This window comes from Sporobolomyces koalae, assembly GCF_050403365.1.
Source record: "Sporobolomyces koalae JCM15063 DNA, S_koalae_JCM15063T_v1_ctg12, whole genome shotgun sequence".
Taxonomy (NCBI): domain Eukaryota; kingdom Fungi; phylum Basidiomycota; class Microbotryomycetes; order Sporidiobolales; family Sporidiobolaceae; genus Sporobolomyces; species Sporobolomyces koalae.
The window spans coordinates 232,537-244,077 of NW_027481759.1; the positions used below are offsets into that span (position 1 = coordinate 232,537).

Here is an 11,541-nt window from a genome sequence, read left to right on the forward strand (position 1 = left end):
TTGAGAGATGAGAAAACTATGAACAGAGGGTGGTTTTATTTGGAGGATCCCTTGGCGTCAGATTTGCGAAAAAAGCAGTGATCAACTCCCGTATCGAACGGACAAAAGTAGGAGGAAAAAGGGAGAGAGAGAAGAAAGGGTAAAACGAAAAAAAGGGAGGATTTTAGAAAGAAAGCGCGGAACGAGGAGGGGGGATAGAAGAAGAAAAAAGAAAGGGTGGGTAAACTCGAAAGGGTATCGACACGGAGGAATCGTCACTCATTAGGATGACGATTCCTCATTAGGAACAAGCAGGTGGATGGGAGCATGGGTTTCGAGTTGAGAACACAAAGAAATGAAAAAACCCGTTGCGGTTTCTTTCGGTTTCTTTGTTTGTCGAAAGAAAGAGAGACGAGTTTATTGCTTCTTGGCGTTTTGAAGTTCCCACCGATCTTCCTGATCACTCTCGGTCAACATTTTGGCCGCTTTCCAGAACTGAACTCCATTGATGATTTGTTTCCCGGCCATGATCGGGAACGTCGCGATCGCGAGGAGTTGAGGCCACGAGATGGTCGCGATCCATTTAACGATGACCGGGGGCAACGTCTGCAACGACGACGCGAGGGATGGAGGCAAGGCGCTGAGGTTCAGAAGCGGGGTGTGGTACGTGTTGAGGATGTACAGTGCGACAAAGAAGAGTTCGTTTGCGGCGCAAAAGATGAACAAGGTGCGCTGTGGAAAAACGATGAAGGTGAGAAAAACACTCTTGTGCTCAAGAAAATCAGAAGAAGAGTTTACCGAGTTGTTGTAGTAGGACCACAGGATCCAGGATTGCTCCTTGGTGACCGTCTTGTGACTCCGGTTGCCGCTCGCGATCGAGGCGTACATGTGAATGTAGTGAGACGAAAAGTCGAGCGTGATCAGGAACTGGAACACGAGCGCGAGTCGCGGGTACGCCGAGGCGAGGAAGCACAGCAGGCACGAGGTCATGCACCGGTCGGTGACCATGTCGAGGATCGCCCCGAACTTGCTCGTCTGACCTAGGGCCCTCGCGGCTTGACCATCGACGGCATCGAGCAACGCCGAGACGCAGTACGCGACCGTGCAAAACTTGGGGTGAGTTGGCATGTACGTCAACGCGGCGGCTCCGAGTAGCACTCGGGTGTAGCCTGTTCTCGCGTACCGAGCGAGTGAGCGACGACGCAGACGAGACGAGAGGCGGGCGCGGGGACTGACCGATCAGGTTGGGCACAAACAGGAACACATTCTCGTTCGTGCGGGGCCGTTGCGGCTGCGGTGATGGAGATCGTGCTTCCACCATTGTCAACGAGACGAGCGAGGCTGAACCGGCAGAGGGAGGTAGAGAGCGAGATGCCGAGAGAGCCGAGTTCGGTGAGTGCAAGCGGGGGTGACGCCGAATCTGGGCGGCAGCGGCGAGTCGCGAAGACGCAGTAGGGAACGACACGTGCAGGCTGAGCTGCACACGAGAGTAGATTCAGGAGCAAGCAGTGAGAAGCGACAAGCGACGGTGATCGCGCTCGCGACGACAACGACGGCGACGGGCACTCATCTCTCGCCTACATCTCCTCAGGGGCTCTCGCTCTCTTCGCTCCATGGTTCGCGTCGTCACTGCCGCGCCCTCTGCGTGGCAGCCGCAGCACCTCGCTGATCCGCCTGCGCCTCCGCCTGCCGACACTCGCGAGGATCAACTCGCAGCTCTCGCCGCACAGGAGAAGCTCGGTCACGACGGCAAGCGCCAACGCGTTCGAGCGAGGAGGACTGTCGACCCCTTTGGCGGCCTCGAACGCTGGAAGATTGCAAGTCCTGCCCCCGCCCGCTCGCTCTCTCGTTCTCCGGTCCTGACCCTCTTACTCTGCTTGTTGCCTCCAGTTCAAGTCCGTGAGAGCGAGCATTCGGGACGAGCTCTTTATCCGGAACCAACCGGGCTACCTGATCGATGTGAGCCACTGCCCCTCCCTCTTTCCCGGCTCATGCCAACCTGAACTCGCTCGCGTGCAGCTGCTTCCGCCTCATGCCTACACAAACTTCTCCACGTCCTTCTGTACCCGCTACGCACACACTTCGACCAACAAGATTCGATGCCCCGTCAACATCGTCACCGTATGGCTTTCCATCTCTATCGATGCATGATTCCCCCCCTCCTGACCTTGGTCCTGCACCAGTTCACCCCGGATGCTCGACGCATCCTGACGGGATCCACCAGTGGCGAATTCACCCTGTGGAACGGGCTCACGTTCAATTTCGAAACGATCCTCCAAGCTCACGACAGCGCCGTGCGCGCACTCGCGTGGTCCAATTCGGGACAGTGGTTGCTCTCGACCGACAACTCGGGTTTGATCAAGTACTTTCAACCCAACATGAACAACCTCCAAATCTTCCAAGGTCACAACGAAGCGATCCGCGATGTCAGTTGGGCCCCAAACGACGAGCGGTTCTGTACCGCTGGAGACGATGGAGTCATCAAGATTTGGAACTTTGAGAGGATGAAAGAAGAGAAAGTCTTGACCGGTTCGTTCCTGTCTCTCTCTCGTCTAGCTGCTTCCTACATTCGCAAGCTCACATCGAGTATACTAGGTCACGGATGGGATGTCAAGTGTGTCAAGTGGCACCCAACGAAAGGGTTGCTCGCTTCGGGATCCAAGGACAACCTCGTCAAGTTCTGGGATCCTCGCACGAGCACCGTCTTGACTACCCTGTGCGCCTCGAAAGAATCTGAATCACTGTTCATCTCTGGTCATGAGCACTGACGTCCAGCTATCGAATCATCCAGGCATGGTCACAAGAACACGATTCAGGCTTTGCAGTGGTCCCCGAATGGCAACATGGTTGCAACCGCATCTCGAGATCAACTGGTCAAAGTGTTTGACATTCGAGCGATGAAAGAACTCGTGACCTTGCGAGGACACAAGAAAGAAGTTTGCTGTCAGTTCTTCAAACCCCGCTCTTGATCTCAGAGGAAACTATGACTGATGTTAGCACTTCTCGATAATTTTTTTCCCCCTGCAGCCCTCGCTTGGCATCCGATTCATTCAGACATTCTGTCTTCCGGAGGATCAGAAGGATCAATCTTGCACTGGTCGTTACCGGATCCGTCTCCGAAAGAGACTCTCGAGTTCGCACACGATTCGAACGTGTGGTCGTTGGCGTACCACCCCCTCGGACACTTGTTGGTCAGTGCCAGCAACGATCACACGACGAGGTTCTGGAGTCGAGCGAGACCTGGAATTCGAGTCAAGAGTGATCGATTCCATGTTGGCAAAGAACGGGCGAAAGAAATTGGAGAAGAAGCAGACAACCCTGCGATGGAAGATGGTCAGTTTTTGATCCTCTCTCTCGCTCACCGGATTCTCTCCGAGGAAAGGAATATCTCACTCACGAGCCGTTTAATCCTTATCTGCTCAAACCTTTAGATCGAGACGAGTTTGCACTTCCAGGGTTGCAACATCAACAACGGGATCATCGAACTGCAACAGGACCCCCTCGCAACAATTTCGTCGGTGCGATCCCTTCGTTCGGAGCTCACAACCGTCACAACGTTCCTACCCCTCCTCCACCTGGACCCCCCAATGTTACTGGATTCTCGATCCCTCCACCACCACCTCTTGGAGGAGATTTGATCAATGGTGGTCGGATACCTATACCACCCCCACCCCCACCTCCTGGGTTCGTAGGAGTTCCTGGAGGAGGAGGACCTTTGCCTGGGTTTGGGAACGCACCTCTTCCAGGAGAAGGGTTCATCCCTGGCTTCGGAGGTACCGCACGTCCTCCACTTCCTCCACCCAACATGATGATGGGCGGACAAATCATGAACAACAGCAATGGAGGAGGGGGTTCGGCAGGGTACGGAATGGGTAGGAGAGGAGGTCCATTACCGTCTCAACAAGACGCACTCGAACGTATTGCAGGTCCGGGAGCTGGCGGTCAGAGAAGACGAGGAGGTCATGGTGGTGGTGGAGGAGGAGGTGGAGGAGGACTGCCGTATTGAACTGTGGGGTCTCGCTCTGAAAAAAAAATTGAAACCCTCATAGTTTGTTAGAGCAGTCGAGAAGGATCGTGCTGTAAAGGATTGCTCCTGAGGGAGTAATTGCCTGGCCTGTAGGTTCTGAATACTTTATGGTGCACCATGTGTTGCAAGTGTATATCAGCTTGAGGTGGTGAGCACGCACAAGCCTATCCCGACTTTAGCTCAGTTGGAAGAGCGTCAGACTGTAATTGGCCTATGTTCCTCTTGTGGAATCATCTGAATGTCCTCGGTTCGATCCCGAGAAGTCGGATTCTTTTTTTTTCCCTCCTGATGCACGAGCAGTTATTTTTCTTCTTCTCTGTCTTTGTAAACTCGATCACTATGGAGAGTTCGATCGCTTGAGGTCGCTCGTCCAAACTTACTCCCCAGCATAGCAAAGGAAGGAGGAGAAGAGAGCAAAACTCTGAGCATGAGAGTTGAGAGTCAAAGCGTGCAAGCGCACTTTGTGCTCTCTTATTATCTCTCTCCGGAATTGTTGAGGAGATAGCACTATCATAGAACCAAAGGGAGATCGTGTTTGACAACTATGTATAGGGAATCGAGAATAAAGAAAATCAAGGTATCTGTTTGCTGTTGTACATCTAATCCGCTAATTCGTGTGTGTTGAGATCTTTGTTTGCTCGTGGGATCCGAGAAGCCACTGTTTCCATCTTGCCTCTGGAAATTTTCTAGACCATTTGACCGATAGACGAGTGGTGGGTTGCGTCTCCTGGTGCGCCTCTCGTCTCGATCGTTGCGTTTCGCCATTGCGAAGCGAACGGAGACACGTAATTCGTTGCGTCGAGCGAGTACGGGAATCGAAGGGCGGTCATACCGTCGTGAGAATCGGCATGAGAGTGAAGCGTCGGGGGAGTACGAGGGAGAGGCAAGTGATTGAATCGGAAATCCCAAATCGAAGCGTATCTTTTAGGGACCAAGCCACGAGCGAGTTGTTCAGTTGTCAGACGCGATTGTTGCAAGAGAGGGGCAGAACGTGAAGAATCGAACTGACGACATGCGATAAGCGGCCAACGCAGACGCGGATCCGATCAGACTTCCAATCAGGACGTCGTACCAATGGTGATATTCGTCAATCGTGAGTGAACCAGCGATCAAGAAGGCTCCAAGGAGTGGCGCGAAGAAGCAGAGCATCTTCCAGAACTGTGTGCATGGTCAAAGCGTTTTGTCAGGATTCCAGAGCTTCGTTTGCGAACAATATAGAGAGGGGCACGAACTTGAGGACGGTAGTCTGCAAAGCATTTGAGTTTTCCGTTGAGATACTGTGGCAGAGCAGGTCTTTGGTCAGAGGGCCAGTGTCGCGGATTGCCTGCGACTCGGAAAAGCCTTACGAGCGAGAGGAAGAGCAGTCCGGCCCAGGCCGCGGTCGAATGACCCGAAGGCATCGACTCGAGGGACTGCACATGACGACACGACATGAATATCATGCACGGAGAATAGCGATCAAAAAGGTGCGGAAAGCGCGCGCACGTCATTGATTTCGTTCTGGTCGCCTGTGCAGACCGCACGGGTGTACATGATGTTTTGGAATCCAGTTCCAATCACATCGGTAATGTTGGGCTTGCACACCGCGAGGAAGTGAGGGCGCAGACCACCTAAACAGCTCAAGCGAACGCTCGATCAGTATTTCTTGTGCTGTTGAAACCGTTCTTCAAGGAAGATGTACCGATCAGCCACTTGATGAAGACTGCGAAAAGGACGTGTGAGCTTCAGCAGGATTCGTAGCACGAGAACGAATTCAGAGGTTAGAGTGTCTACCTTGGAAGCAGGCAGCGTTGATCAGGGAGAACAAGACTCCGAACACGGCCGTGTTGAAATCCTCGAAATTGCGCACACGGATTTGAACGATCGCGAACGAGACGAAAGGGACGAAGAATGCGATGAGAGCTGCTGCCCAGATGGGAATGACTGTAGAGTTCCGCAGAAAGACAAACGCGTTCAATTTCCAGAAGGCCGCACGGTTGCGGGCAAAAAAGAATTGTAGCGCAAATGAAACTCACTGTTCTTGCGAAGAGGATAAGCGATCTCGGGATAGACGATTTCGCCATCCTGCATTGGCAAGGCAAGGTCTCAGCAGAACCGCAAGCTCGCAAGTAAAGAGAGCAAAACATACCGAAAAGGTGATTGGGAACGAACGCGTCGGCGCCGGATCGGCCTCGTACACTCCGAGGGAGACAGCTCCAATAGCAGCCATCGTGAGCAAGTCGACATAGTACGTTTTGAACCATTCTCCTACTGTTGGTCTTTGGTGCACAAAAGCTTTACCTCCTCCTCTTCCTCCTCCTGCAGCTCCATTGTGGTTCAAGTCTCGAGAATCAACGACAGTTTGTTGTCCGTTCGTCGTCGTCGAGTGTGCGGGCGAGAGTGGGTGAGCGTGGGTTGGCTCTGGCTTCTCTGGGTTGCGATGAAGAAGAGAAGGCATCGCGAGATTGCGATGCACTGGGCGAGGACGAGCGTAGGGGACAAGAGAGAGCAAGAGTACAATTTTTATGCTCGCTGCATGTCGAGCTAGCTCCCCCTATGATCCGCAAGCGAAATGAGCGGACGTCAGAAAGCGAGGAGAGCCAAGCCCAACGGACGAAGCAGTTAAAAATAGCTACAGAAACTGCGGATTGTAGCGTGGAAGGGGGGCTCCCGCTCGAACCCCTCGAGCGTCTCCTGCGGAAGCGGCCGTCATCGGAAACACGTGACAGGGATACGAGTGACGCTGACGCGACAATTTCTGCTATGTGTGCTATTCCGCGGCAATCATGTCTTTTTTTCTCACGATGGGGGAAACCAACGTCAGTAGCGCCCTACTGTCACGAAGTGTCCGTGTTCTGGAACGAATCCCGACTAGATCTCGATTTCGTCCTGATCCTCCTCCTCGTCGTCTTCGTCCCCCTCCCATTCTTCCGCCTCCTCTTCTTGACCCATCCCTACTCGTCGGGCGTGTCGTCCTAACAATTTGCCCAACTTGCCCGGGAGTGGTAACGCGCCTGTACCCAATGCCCATCCGATGATTCCAACCGCGAGCACTGCCAAGAACCTTCGTCGATTCCGGTTGAACTCGAGTTGAGATTTGGACAGGGGAGTGCTAGCCGACGAGAGAGGTTTGCCCGATTTCGTCAATCGGTTCATCGATGGTGATCCGAGTCCAAACGCGTTCAAGAAAGACATGGAAGGGAACAAGTCTCGAACGACTCGAGTGATAGGTGTCGAAGATCGAGAAACGACCCGAGGGAGGGGAACCGATTCACGAGACCACAACGTCCGACGTAGGAGCGCGGTGTGGGCCCACAATCGAGGGAACGAAGCGTTGATGAGATCTGCGAGAAGCGGAGTCGGTAGAGGGAGGAATAGGAGAAGGGATAGCAGCGAGGACAGGTGCGCATCAAGTGGGGTCGCACTGCATTCGAGCAGGGGGTCGAAGCTTTCATTAGTCGGCGACGCGACGAACAATTCCGGAAAACTACTCACGTGGGAGAAGAGAAGAAGAACGGAGTCGAGGATGACGCGAGGGTAGTCTCGAGCGACACGAATACCCGTCGTGCGGCCGACACAATCTTGCGCGAGAAAGAAGCGAAAGTGAGCGATGCGCCCCCGCGGTGGAGAGGGAAGAAGGAGGGGATGGCATACTTTTCCTTCGCCAAAGGTCTTCTTCATGCGCTCCTTGCCTTCCTTGCGCGCCTCTTCTCTGCGCTCCTTGAGCCCTTCGACACCCGTGTCGAGCAATGCACGTTTGCGCTGCTTGTTCATTTCTTCCTCCTTTTCTGCCTCGCCTCCGAGTCCCCACCAGTCGGGATGCAGCGAAGTGACGAGCTCTTGCGCCGATTCGCGTAATTGAGCGGGGCGGTAGAACGATGCCGGGAACGGGAGGTGCGGAATCAAGAGCTGCCGAACAAAGCTCCAGTTTTGCGGAAGCTGCAAACGCAGGCACGGGGTCTGGTCAGGAAACGCTTGCTTGCAATTGACCGAGCTAGACTGACCGAGTAGAGCGAATGCAGGACGAGCGGGAGGACGGTCGTGTCGAGCAGGGCATGGAACGCTCTCGAGTCGGCAGTCGTCGATGCGACCGGCGAGGGGTCGAGCTGCGCGAGGTAATGGAGGATCGCCGAGCCAGTGAACGTGTCGAGGCCATGCTTGAGGAACGGAAGCGAGCCTAGGGACCAAAGGTGAGCGAGACGAGGGGATGCGTAAGCATCGAGGACGTACCTGAAGGGGACATGCCCGGATCGCTACACTGAACGAGGTCCCATTCTCCCGGCTGGAGCAGCTGCAGGTAGGATGCGGCGACTGGAACGAAGTGAAACACAGATGAGCACCACGGACATTTGTTCGCGACAAGACGAGAGCGCAGCGTACCGAGACTGTGCGGGTCAAGGGATGCGAGGTCGTGCTTCTTTGAGCCGGCGAGGGCGTACAGCTGCAGTCGGGTCATGCTCGGCTTGAGTGGAGCAAGAGATGGTTAATCCCGCGGCCGAGTATCGGATTCGTACTCCGTCATCTTAGCCTCTCAGAGGCGCTCTCATCAGATCTACGATGAGTTACGCATCGGATCTGACCGCATCCCTCTCGGCACAACTCGCGAACGTGTCTCCTACTCTGTTGCGGCCGTCGCGCTCGTCGTCACGTGCCAACATCGCCCACCTCGCCCCGGACGACCGCGACGATGCAGACCTCTCTGAAGCGCGCGAACGGCAGCTGAGACAGACTCTCTCGAAACTGAGACCCTCGTCTCATGCGCAAGCGACGCCAGGCTTGCACTCGTCGGCCTTGACCGCAAGCACGGCAGCAGCTCCACCTCTCTCGGCTCAAACGCTCCTCCAACTCGTCGACGATACGTTTCCCGCTTTCCAGGCCGACGGTACCACCCCTGCGAACCGCCAAACCGAAGCGCTCGAACTAATCACGATTGCCCAACTGACCATCGCCGCGTTCGGCACGATCCTCCGCACACTCATGTCTGATGCCGCCGCGCTCGACTCGGATGACGACTACTGGGCGAACGCAGAGAGCGACCCGCTCAGGACTGCGCTCTTCTTGGTCCAGAGTAAACGCTCTCTTGCACCGAGATCGCAATGTCAGTATTGACCTCGACGTTCTGTTCTGCAGCTGGTCCGACTCGCTTCGTCTCGCTCGCTTCCATCACCGTGTCCCGCCTAAAACAGCTCACAGCGTCCACCTCGACTGCGAGACCATCCCTGATCGAACTCGAAACCTGGAGACGTGCTCTTCCTCCTTCCTTGTTCCTCACTGCCGTGTTCCCCCACCTGTCTGGCAAATCAGGTCTGCCGTCCTTGTCTGACCTGTCTACGATTGGCGACGATGATGTCGACGGCAACGTCAAACAGGATCCTGCTGCACCAACCGTTGCTACGAGTTCGCTCTCGCTCTCGTCAGCCACGCGATTGGGTCGCAGAACCGCTCGATCCCTCTTCTTCCTCACTCTTTCACCTCTCGCACTCACGAGACAAGAGATTGCCGACAAGCGCACCTCGATTCGAAACAGTCGACAACGCTTGGCGACCAAGATTGGCGAGTTGACCCTGACCACTGCCAATTCCGAATTGGGCTCGCACCTCGTCAACTCTCAAAACGCCGAAGAACGCTCCGACGAGGTCTCGCTGGCGAGACTGTTGACTTCGGTAAACCCGCACGGACCCATTGATTTCTCGCTCGACGAGATTCGCGATTCGACCTGGTCAACCTTGAGACACCTCGATTCCATCTTGTCCTCTGAAGAACAACCTACGATGGCTCACATGCCGACTGCACCTCGAGTTCCTGCCGACCTCGCACATTCACTCTCGTTCCTCTTGTCCCGGACGCTGCCGTCCCATTCGACTTTGTTCACCCGCACGACTCGCGAGTTGCGCAAACCTCGATTCGTGACTCGTGCCTGGCCGTACCTGTTGACGATCCCACTTGTGACGGCCGTCACGGCGCGCACGATTTACAACAACCGACAAAGTTTGTGGAGGTACGTCGTCGAGGCACAAGAAACGACCAAGCGGTTCGTACTTGATTGGGTCGTCGAACCTGTTCGCAACATCCTCGAGACGGTCAGAGGTGGTGAAACGATGGCCCTAATGGGCAGGGACAGCCTGAGGAGCGATCTCGAAGTCAGTTTTTATTTCTTCCTTTTCTTCTTCTGTCATGAGATCGATATCAGAGTCGTTTACTCAGAGACTTTGTGGCTCTTCTCCTTTCTCAGAGTCTCGAGCGTATGGTGGTCGATTTCGGTCGAGACGAGTATCACCTGTCTGGACCTCAACTCGATCAATTGGCTCAACAAGTTCGATCGGGAGATTTGACATCCGTCTTGAAAGCGTGGGAAAAAGATATCAAGGTCAGATGAAAACTTTCTGAGGAATCAGTCTTGTGTCCCGTCTCTAGGATACTGACTACTTCGTTCTTTCTCCCGCCCCCGAAAAATACGATCACCAAAACAGGCTCCAATTCGTTCCGCAGTAGGAGGATCGTTGATTCGAACTTTGTTGATCCAAGTCCAAAAAGTCAAAGTCGATGTCGCACTCGCGATGGATGGAATTGAAAAAATGCTCAAGAGTCAACAACTGACTTTCGGATTTGTCGGAGTCGCCCCCAGCATGTTGATCGTCGTCGCGTTTGCGAGGTGGGCAAGGAATTTGACGAGGAGTGATGGAGGTGCGAAACGGAAAGCAGAGGAGAGAAAGAAATGTTGGCTCGTCATGAGGTGCGTATTTTTTCTTCTTTCTCACTCACCATCCTCTTTGTTCCGTGTCGAACGGATTTTTCCGAAAGAATGAATTCGAAAATTGAACGAATCGGTCATGTTGTTCTGACTTGGATGTTTGACGACAGGCAACTCGATCTCTTGTTGTCTCCACCGAGACCTTCTCAGACGCTCTCGGCTACCACCACCCAAGGTCTCGTCCTCTTGTCGCTCTCTTCTTTGAGAACGTTCGCATACTCGAACCAATTCCCTTCTCGAGACACTCAACTGTTGGCAGCGTTCCTCGAGGATGTTCGAGCGCTGGAAGATCTGGGGGCACGCGCTGGGAAACAGGAGAGACAAGTTCTCGTTGGGAGATTGAGGAGATGGGGACAAGTGTTGGGTTGGCAAGACCAGATCAAAGCTTGAAAGGTTTGCACCGATGCAAACCGGTTTTTCTTTCTTTCTGCATGCAAAAAACTCGGAAATAGAGATGGTTGTCTCTAATGCCTCGCTATTGGCAAGAGGTAATCCCTGGCTTTGTTTTGATCGAAACTTTTGACATCTCGTCTATGGACGAGCGAAAACGCTCAGAAGCAGGGTTTGCATATGGCTGATCATTTCTAGGTGAAATCTATAGAAAAAAAAATGAACCATACGGGCAGGGTGGAGGAGGAGAAAACGAGAAGAGGTACTGCTAATCAGGTGTCAACAGGGAAGTTTTGGAAAGCGAGCGAAAGACACGGGATTGATACAAGGCACAGCGAGCTATATCCACTTGGAACGAGATATGGAGAGAGAGAGAATGAGAGTTTCTTTGCGACCTACGGCGCAGTTCGAGTCG

General features: G+C 54.0%; 5 protein-coding genes across 5 annotated transcripts; 2 read left to right on the forward strand and 3 right to left on the reverse strand.

Moving 5' to 3' along the window:
• Window positions 1-396: 396 nt before the first annotated feature.
• On the reverse strand, window positions 397-1,300 carry PIS1 (CDP-diacylglycerol--inositol 3-phosphatidyltransferase; the record flags this gene model as incomplete). The annotated part of the gene is made up of 3 exons (XM_076678139.1): window positions 397-711; window positions 778-1,148; window positions 1,216-1,300. 3 exons carry the CDS (start codon window positions 1,298-1,300, stop codon window positions 397-399), a joined length of 771 nt encoding a protein of 256 aa, XP_076534737.1.
• Window positions 1,301-1,592: 292 nt separating this feature from the next.
• Window positions 1,593-3,985, forward strand: JCM15063_002237 (WD40 repeat domain-containing protein; the record flags this gene model as incomplete). Its single annotated transcript, XM_076678140.1, has 8 exons — window positions 1,593-1,796; window positions 1,870-1,938; window positions 1,999-2,100; window positions 2,163-2,508; window positions 2,575-2,695; window positions 2,771-2,922; window positions 3,007-3,312; window positions 3,411-3,985. 8 exons carry the CDS (start codon window positions 1,593-1,595, stop codon window positions 3,983-3,985), a joined length of 1,875 nt encoding a protein of 624 aa, XP_076534738.1.
• Window positions 3,986-4,692: 707 nt separating this feature from the next.
• Window positions 4,693-6,443, reverse strand: JCM15063_002238 (phosphatase PAP2 family protein; the record flags this gene model as incomplete). Its single annotated transcript, XM_076678141.1, has 9 exons — window positions 4,693-4,927; window positions 5,016-5,164; window positions 5,239-5,283; window positions 5,353-5,418; window positions 5,492-5,616; window positions 5,688-5,708; window positions 5,780-5,929; window positions 6,022-6,070; window positions 6,135-6,443. The coding sequence occupies 9 exons, from the start codon at window positions 6,441-6,443 to the stop codon at window positions 4,693-4,695; spliced, it is 1,149 nt and encodes a 382-aa protein (XP_076534739.1).
• Window positions 6,444-6,856: 413 nt separating this feature from the next.
• On the reverse strand, window positions 6,857-8,441 carry JCM15063_002239 (uncharacterized protein; the record flags this gene model as incomplete). The annotated part of the gene is made up of 6 exons (XM_076678142.1): window positions 6,857-7,409; window positions 7,481-7,566; window positions 7,640-7,924; window positions 7,990-8,162; window positions 8,216-8,296; window positions 8,366-8,441. 6 exons carry the CDS (start codon window positions 8,439-8,441, stop codon window positions 6,857-6,859), a joined length of 1,254 nt encoding a protein of 417 aa, XP_076534740.1.
• A 101-nt stretch (window positions 8,442-8,542) lies between these two features.
• Window positions 8,543-11,126, forward strand: NCA2 (Nca2p; the record flags this gene model as incomplete). The annotated part of the gene is made up of 5 exons (XM_076678143.1): window positions 8,543-9,053; window positions 9,116-10,125; window positions 10,218-10,352; window positions 10,456-10,718; window positions 10,847-11,126. The coding sequence occupies 5 exons, from the start codon at window positions 8,543-8,545 to the stop codon at window positions 11,124-11,126; spliced, it is 2,199 nt and encodes a 732-aa protein (XP_076534741.1).
• Between the last annotated feature and the right edge of the window lie 415 nt (window positions 11,127-11,541).